The sequence below is a fragment of the Peromyscus eremicus genome, chromosome 1 (assembly GCF_949786415.1).
Source record: "Peromyscus eremicus chromosome 1, PerEre_H2_v1, whole genome shotgun sequence".
NCBI lineage: Eukaryota > Metazoa > Chordata > Mammalia > Rodentia > Cricetidae > Peromyscus > Peromyscus eremicus.
The window spans coordinates 164,316,285-164,324,359 of record NC_081416.1 but is presented as its reverse complement, the minus strand read 5'-3'; the positions used below and the strand labels follow the sequence as shown (position 1 = coordinate 164,324,359).

The window sequence follows — 8,075 nt, the reverse complement described above, 5'->3', positions numbered from 1 at the left end:
TGACTTGTGGAGGTCACTATTTTTGTATGGGAACCTCCTGCATACATCTGACCTACTTCTGAACTCTCGGATGCTACAGTTCTGAGGGTCAAACCCAGCAAATCCAATGAGCCACTGGGGTTGGGCTTCTCAAGTCCTGGATAGCAAGGACTACATTTCCCAGCCTGCCTTGGCCCTGGGCATGCCCAAACACCTGGGGTCAATTCCTTAAAGTGCCCGCCCTTCATGCAGGAGGTTACAGTCCCAGGATGGAGGGCTGAGGGAGACTGGGGTCCCTGTGACTTGAACGACCAAATTCCAGTTTCCTGTTTAGCACAGAAAGGTGGCCTTGTTTCTGGGGTTTCCATGATGGAGCGGACATCAGAGTCGCTTGTTGACATATGGATTGATGGGCCCACCCAGGGTCTGATTCAGCCTGGGTGGAACCCAGGAAATCAAATTTGCAAGTTCTCAGGGTGGACCAAGGATGCATAGTTAGAGACCTGCTGGTCTGACCTGTTTCCACCATTTGTTTGGGTTCCCCGCTCACACCCCTCCCCCTCCGGCTTGAAGAATAAATTCTGGAACTTCCCCGCCTGCTCTTGGGCCCCACTTGTCACCCACCTTCCCACCCAGCTGAGTTGATCCACGGCTTGTAGAGTGTGGGGTTTGGCCAGTTGCATTCGGACAAAACAAGTTCATAATCTCATCCTTTCATCTCTGCTGCCCTTGCAGGCGGCACACATGGCCCTCCCGCGTACTAGCCCGGGGTCCTGCTTCTGCAGTCTAGAGGTCCCCAGAAATCGCATTATAGAAACACCCTCGCCAACGCACCTAGAAGGCTCTGCCCAGGAAGATACTCTCCAAGTTTAGGGTGGGCAGCTGGGAGGAGCCATTTTGCTCTAGCCACAGCAGAGGTGAGGTAACACCTTTCAGAGCATTGGTGTGGCACACGCCAGTTTCCTGGCACACTCAAGGGGCCATGCAGGAGCTGCCATGTTGGTGCTGGAAGTCGAACCCAAGTCCTCTGCAAGAGCAGCCAGTGCTCTTAACCACTGAGCCATCTCTCCAGCACCAGGCTGTTGAATTTCATTTCTGTGTTCATTTTAGTTTGGTTTTGTGGTGCTGAGAATTAAATCCAGGGTTGGGGTAACACCACTCGCCCCTTTATTCCCCCAGCCACTCTTGTGACAGTGGCCCCATGGGTCTTTTGGCTTCTCCAGTCTTCCTGACACTGTGTGACTGACACCCTGCACTAATCCTGATTGGGACAGTCAGGGGGTAAGGTGTTCCTGACAGCAAGTGGCTGACCCTTTGGGACACTTCTGCAGTTGACTGGGGCAGGAGGCAGAGCTCAGAGAGGGGTCGAAGGCAGGGCAGCTGACTTCCTGTATTGGGCCATTTCTTTACCTGCACCGCGTGGTACCCCCCAGAAGCGTTCAGCTGCCAATGGGATCGCATTCAGGCACTCAGCCACAGGGCTCTGGAAGGCTCATCCTTCCCTGGTCACTAGCCCCTAAGTAGAGTAAGCTATTCCTTTGGCCTTGTTCTATGGAACAGTCTAGGTTCCTTGACTGTTTGCTACATCATTTGTTTTATTTCTGAGACAAAGTCTCATTATGTAGCTCTGACTGTAGCTCACATGCCCCTCGAACTCACATAGAATCACCTGCTTCTGCCTCCCAAGCCTCCCAAGCGGTAGGATTGAAGGCATGCGCCACCACACCCAGCTTATTTTTGTTTCATGGTCTCACGCATCCCTGGCTGCCTCCAACTCTTCAACATCTGATCCCCCTGCCTCACACTGAGTTCTCGATTAACAACAGGCACGCAGCACCAGGTCTGGTTTTGCACAGTGCTGGGAAATGGACCCAGAGCAAATACTCTACCAACTGAGCCACATCCTCAGCACAAGGCCTGAGGCTTGTCTTTGGGCATATGTCATTTTAGTGTTTTTTCTGCTAACTTGGGCCTGTTTCTTTACAGAAAGGAACCCACTCCACTCAGGCCATCCATTCCTAACAGCAGTTGCTTCCCACACTGCCTTGTCTGCATCTGTAAGGCACTGGCATGGCCCCACCACATACAGGTCCCGACCCCGAGGCCAGAGCTGTGTGGCAGTAGATATGGGGTGAACCGGACAGCCCTGAGGGAATCTGAGGCTGTGGTGGGTGTGCTCAGAGGGCAGAGGCAGGGTGCTGGCTGCTACAGAGTCCTTCTCCCCCATCGTTGGGCTTGGAGGATTCTCCTTGGACAAGTGTCCCAGGCTGCTAGCTCCAGGTTACTCAGCCTGAGTCAAGCCCAAACTCTGCTAGTTCCTACACGAAACAGGATCAACACATAACATGAGGCCCTGTGTGGTGACTGTGGCGATGTTCACACGCTGTAATCACAGCAGCAATCAGGAGACAGAGGCAGGGGAGTGCTGCAGGTCTGAAGCTAAGCCAGGCTACACAGCAAGTTTAGGCCAGCCTAAGCTATGTAGTGAGACCCTGTCTCAAAACAAGTAAATACTTTTTTTTGAAAGGAGGAAACACTAATTCCAGGCTGCCAGGATGTGGGGAGGCAGGCACCTGTACTCTGGCCAATAGGCTGCTTCCAGAGGTGGGGCCCACTTGTCCCACACAGGCAGTAGGGCGGAATGTCTCTCCAGTGAAGTCTGGGTTCCCAGGCCAGTCCCCAAACTTCCCTCACCACAGAGTGGGGCAACAACCTTCACACACCACATACCACAAAACAAGAAAATGTTTTAATTGTAAAACTAATTGGGAGGGAGGGGCAGTGGGATGGGGGACAGGAGCCTGATTCTTCAAAAGTGGCTCTGTCCCCAGGCCACCCCACAGGTCAGGGATCATCTGTGCCCAGGTTAAGACACAGTTAGTGTTATAAAATGACAATATAAATAGACTTCTAGAAAACGGAGGCTGTCCAGGTGCAGTAGTCATTAGCTGCAGAGGTTGGGGGAGGGGAGGCCCCAACCTGACTCTCCTGTGGAAAGAGGGTGTGGGGCTCTGGGAAAAGGCCACTCTTCAAACATTCATGATTGACCCTTCAATGGCTCAGGGTCAGGGGCTGGGCACCAGGCAAGGCCTGAGATCCCCCTTGCAGACTGAGGACAGAGGAGCTGGACTTTCTGGGCGCGCACACACACACACACACACACACACACCTTCCTCACAGCGTCGTCTCTGTCCCCAGTGGCCCCTGATGCAGATTTCCAGTGACGGGGCTGCCGCCTGCTCCCCTGTGGACTGAGCACAGGGGAGGGGCCTGTCCTGGAGGGTGAGGGACCAGGGAGCCTCACTTGCTCCCACATGTCCTGGTGTTGCTTTAACAGTCATGGAACCCAAACCGGACTTCAGTAGTTGGGTCCCACGAAACCCCCAGCACAGTGATGGTGGCTCCCCACGGTGTCTCATGGGCTGCAGGAGCGCGTCGGCCCCTACTGGCCTCTGCTGGGCAGGGTGGCCCAGGGCTCTTTGGTTGGGGACCAGGCTCCGGCTCATCTGGTTCGGTGCTGGCGCATGAGGGGTACAATGCTGGCTGGTGGCCCCGCCTTGGTGAGGAAAGGGTGCTTCAGCAGCTCAGCAGCAGTAGCCCGCTGGGCTGGGTCACGCACCAGCAGGCGGTCCAGGAAGCCTTTCAGAGATGGCGATGCCTGCGGAGGAGCAGAGGTCAGGGACAGGGTTACTTGCTACAGGGCCACTTTCCTGTAACGTCCTGTGGGTTGACGACATCTTAGGGTGGGCTGAAGAAGCCTCAGGAGTTACCACAGGACCACAAGGGGCATGACACCCAAAGGCCTTAGGGCTCGTCTGTCTCCTCCCCACTTCCGTGGTCTGGCCAAGCAGGCAGCAGCCCGTTCCCACATGCAAATCCCCAACAGCATGATGGCCCTACCATCAGGCAACCTGGGCCTGAGCTCTGTGGTAGCCTAGGGCTCAGGGGACCCTGTGGCTGTCTCTGGGGTTGGGGGAGGCACCAGGCATCACCTACGGCACAGCCTAGTTCTGTTCACCTTGTGCAGGTTCTTCAGTCGGGGTGGCAGGTTGTCCCGGATCATCTTCATGGCTTTGAGGGGTGGCTCGTTGAAGTAGGGGGGCTCCCCATCCACCATCTCGATCACCATCACCCCCAGTGACCAGATGTCTACCTAGGGTGGGAGGGGCCCACAGAGCTGGCAGCCAATCCTCTGCAAGCCCCTGGAAGCGTGGCCCCAGCTGGCCTCCACCTCTTTGTCCTAGCCCCGGGCCCATAAACCACGGACAGTGGGGGCCTGCCTACCCTGATCCTCAGGTCTAGGGAACAAGAGCCGCCATGGGTTGCTGGTGTGTTCAAGCTACAAATCTGTCACGTACAAGCCACCCTGACTGAGACAGTCCCACGGATTCTCATGCTGGTCTGGCTTCCTGTGGGGCCTTGTTCCAGCCTGCCCACCCCCATGTCTAGTGGGGATCAAGTTTGCTGACTGAGGGAGAAAAGCTCAGTGCCAGGCAGGCCACAGCATCAAGTGGCAGGCTCAGTGGCACTGAAGCCAGAATGAAGGTGGCACCCTTTCCCTAGCAACAGGGGCTCCCTCGTCGTCAGCCCAGCCTTCCCAACAATAAAGGAAGCAGGCCACCTTCACACAGGATGCTCAAGACTAGGTTGGGGGCCAGCACTGGGCTTACCTCTGGCCCGTAGGGAAGGCGGGAGATCAGCTCTGGGGCCATCCAGTAGGGTGTGCCCACCAGGGACTTCCTCCTCGGCACCTCCTTGCTCACCTGGGCGCAGAACCCGAAGTCGGACAGCTTCACCTGGGCAGACAGGCTGCAGGTCAGAGGGCCGTCCACCCGACCCAGCGCCCTCAGACACACGGCCTCCACTGAGCAGCAGGGGAGGAGAGCGCTCAAGGGCTGCAGGTAGGCTGCAGGTAGTCTGCAGGTAGTCTGCAGGTAGGCTGCAGGTAGTCTGCAGGTAGTCTGCAGGTAGGCTGCAGGTAGTCTGCAGGTAGTCTGCAGGTAGTCTGCAGGTAGGCTGCAGGTAGTCTGCAGGTAGTCTGCAGGTATTCTGCAGGTAGGCTGCAGGTAGTCTGCAGGTAGGCTGCAGGTAGTCTGCAGGTAGTCTGCAGGTAGTCTGCAGGTACTCTGCAGGTAGTCTGCAGGTATTCTGCAGGTAGGCTGCAGGTAGTGCGGGCTCCGCAGGGACCAAGACAGGCTCGGCTCTGAAAGCCCAGCGCTCTTGGCCCTTGGACCTCGTGGGAGAGTGTGCTAGTCACTGGTTCACGAGGAACACAGCCCAGCCTGGGTCTGTATGTGAGAGAGCAAAAGAGTGTGTCTGTGGGGGTGGGGGTGGGGGTGGGGGGGCGTCTCTGCCAAAATGAGTCCCTGGGCCTCTCACCCTGAGCTGCAGGCTCTTTCTGACTCCTGATGGTGTGGGTGGCTCTTCTGGCCCCCAGAACTCATGTCCCCTTGGGCTATGGGTACTGCCTGACTCCACCATGGCCCCAGACTCGGAGTCAGACCTCGGTCTAAAAGGGGGAGCCGGCAAAATCAGCTGCACAGCAGGGCTCCGGACTGTTTCTTGGTCACCCTGTACTCAAACCCGGCTTGCTGAAGTGAGGGAAGCACTCAGGAGGCCACACTCGGGATCACAGCACACCGGGCACACATGTGTGCAAAGCTGGAGTGCCAGGGCAACAAGGCCCTTGAGGGTCCTGCCTGGGCGCCAGAGATGGTGGTGCACGCCCGTAATCTCAGCTCTCAGGAGTCTAAACCAGGAGTCAGAAGCCAGCCCGGGGCAGTGTAGCAAGTATCAGGGCCAGCAGAGACCCTCAGAAGCCAGTCTCAAAAAACAAAGCAAAGCCAGGTGTGGGAGCAAGTGGATCTCTGTGAGTTCAAGGCCAGCCTGGTTGACATAGCAAGTTCCAGGCCAGCCAGGGCTACACAGTGAGACCCTGTGTCAAAACAAAACCAAAACCAACAGGGGAGACAGGCCAGCTGCTTGGCCGGGAAGCATGCAGCCTACGGCTGTGGCTGTGGGCCTAAGTCCTTCCTCGCCAGGCCCTGGGAGGGTCTCTAGCTTCAGTTCTGTGACGACAGTTCATTCCCCCATCTGGACCCCTGCTCTGGGCTGCCCTTCTAGTCACCCAACAGGCTCAACTGGCGCCCTGGCAGCAGCGGGAGGAGGGGGCAAGGCAGGGCCCAGCGCGGTGTGCTGCTGACAGTCAGCTTGGGAAGGCCGTGAGGATTAACCGGGGACAAGAGCTGCCCTGAGTGTGGGTGGCACTACTCTACAGGCTGGAACGAAGGGAGGGAGACCCTCAGCACAAGCTTTCTCTGCTTCCTGGCTGCCAAGAAGGGAGCTGCTTGGCTCCATGATGGACGGAAACCTCTGAAATGCTAAGAAACTCAACAAAACACAAAACCTTCCTCCTTCAAGCTGTTCTGTCAGAAAGATGAAAAGCTGCTGGGCGGTGGTGGTGCAGCCTTTAATCCCAGCACTCGAGAGGCAGAGGCAGGCGGATCTCTGTGAGTTCGAGGCCAGCCTGGACTGGTTCCAGGATGGCAGGGCTACACAGAGGAATTCTGTCTTGAACAACAAAAACAAACAAACAAAAAAGCTGCCTCACACATCCAGCCTTTCCCACTTACCCGGCCATCGTGGGTCAGCAAGATGGAGTCACTCTTGATGTCTCGGTGGATGACGCCCTGGGCGTGGAGCACAGACAGCGCCTGCAGCACAGCCAGGCACACAGCGGCAATCTGTTCCTCGTTCATCCTGCACGGGCAGAAGGAACAACTGGGCACAGGGCCCTGCTGGAATGTCCGGCCCTGGGGTGAGGGTGGGGAGCTGAGAGACCCTCACTCTGCTTCAGGACATCAGGAGGTCACAAAGACCTGCCGCAATAGGGGCTGGGGGAGCTAAGATGCTATGACCCCATCCTGTGTGCTGGCTTCACTGCCCCCCCACTCACACTCTGGAGGGACTTGTCTATCACCAGAGGCTGAAGGGTCCCAGCTCCACCCCTGGGAGCACACTGAGCCAGCAGGTCACCCAGCAGTACCTGGTGTGGGTGACGATATCCGTGAGAGCGCCTCCCTCCAAGAACTCCATGACCACCCAGAGCTCGTCACCCACCAGGTAGCTGTTGTACATCTCCACCACGTTCTCATGCCGGTAGTCCCTCATGATCACCACCTGGGCGGGGCAGAGTCAGCACTGGGACCAGAGGTATTGCCCTGAGAGCTGGCGCCAGCCAGCTCTCACCAACCTTCTAGCAGGCTGCACTGGAGCAAACTGGCCCGCTCACTCCAGCTGTCCCCTTGTCCAAAGCCAAGAATACCTCGAAGGTAGCCTGAGGCAGGCCCCTCCATTCTAGGGGTGCACCCTGAACCCCTACCCCACCATGCAGGGTCTCTGATCCTGACGGGTCCTGGCTGGTCTCCGAGTGCTCTGACCATCAGGGGCATCAAGAGGAACAGGGAACAAGAGGACAAGCAGGTATGAAGAAAAGCTCCAATAAAAGGGTGTGCGTGCAGGGGGCAGTTAACAGAGAACTCCAGACGAAGGACCGACTGGAGAGGGAAAGGGCTGGGAGCTAAGGGTGGTGGGCAGCACTATGTTTACAGGGACCAGGGGAGCAAGTTCCGCGTAAGGAGGGATTCCTGGTGTGGATGGAGTACTGAGGTGGGGTATGAGCAACAGTGAAGGTTGGGGAGGAAGTGCCAGGAGACAGGCAAGCAGAGCTGGACAGCCTCCAAGCTGGACCTCTGGGGACGCCTCCAGCAGAGGCAGGAGGGACTTGTCACACCTACACACACTTCTCTCCGCCTTTGTGATGGATGCCAAGGCTGCCAACACCCAGAGCCAGAAGCTGGGTTGAACCAAGTGCCTAGTTATGGCTAGATGGAAACAGGACCTGACGGGGCAAGGGGCTGGAGCCTGCCTTAAGGATATGGGAGACAGATACTAAGAGGGTCTGTAAAGGCTTTGATGTCAACGCCCCCTCCCTCGGATGTTATATACAGAGTGTCCAGGGGAGACCTGACAGAAGCTAGAGCAGGAGCCCGAGGGCGAGAGAGGCCACACAGAGGCCACACAGAAGCGGGACTGGA

At 57.2% G+C, this 8,075-nt stretch overlaps 1 protein-coding gene across 5 annotated transcripts in view; it reads right to left on the bottom strand.

Annotated features, from left to right (window-relative positions):
* Positions 1-2,706: 2,706 nt before the first annotated feature.
* Positions 2,707-8,075, bottom strand: part of Pak4 (p21 (RAC1) activated kinase 4) — a 41,370-nt gene continuing 36,001 nt past the window's right edge. For all 5 annotated transcript variants that reach the window (XM_059279130.1, XM_059279139.1, XM_059279138.1 and 2 more), the window contains exons 6-10: positions 7,025-7,158; positions 6,612-6,738; positions 4,650-4,775; positions 3,998-4,132; positions 2,707-3,637 (exon numbers count right to left, since the gene is read on the bottom strand). In XM_059279130.1, coding sequence (XP_059135113.1) covers positions 3,482-3,637; positions 3,998-4,132; positions 4,650-4,775; positions 6,612-6,738; positions 7,025-7,158 — 678 coding nt within the window. In that variant the 3' untranslated portion in view covers positions 2,707-3,481. The remainder of the gene's footprint in view (positions 3,638-3,997; positions 4,133-4,649; positions 4,776-6,611; positions 6,739-7,024; positions 7,159-8,075) is intronic.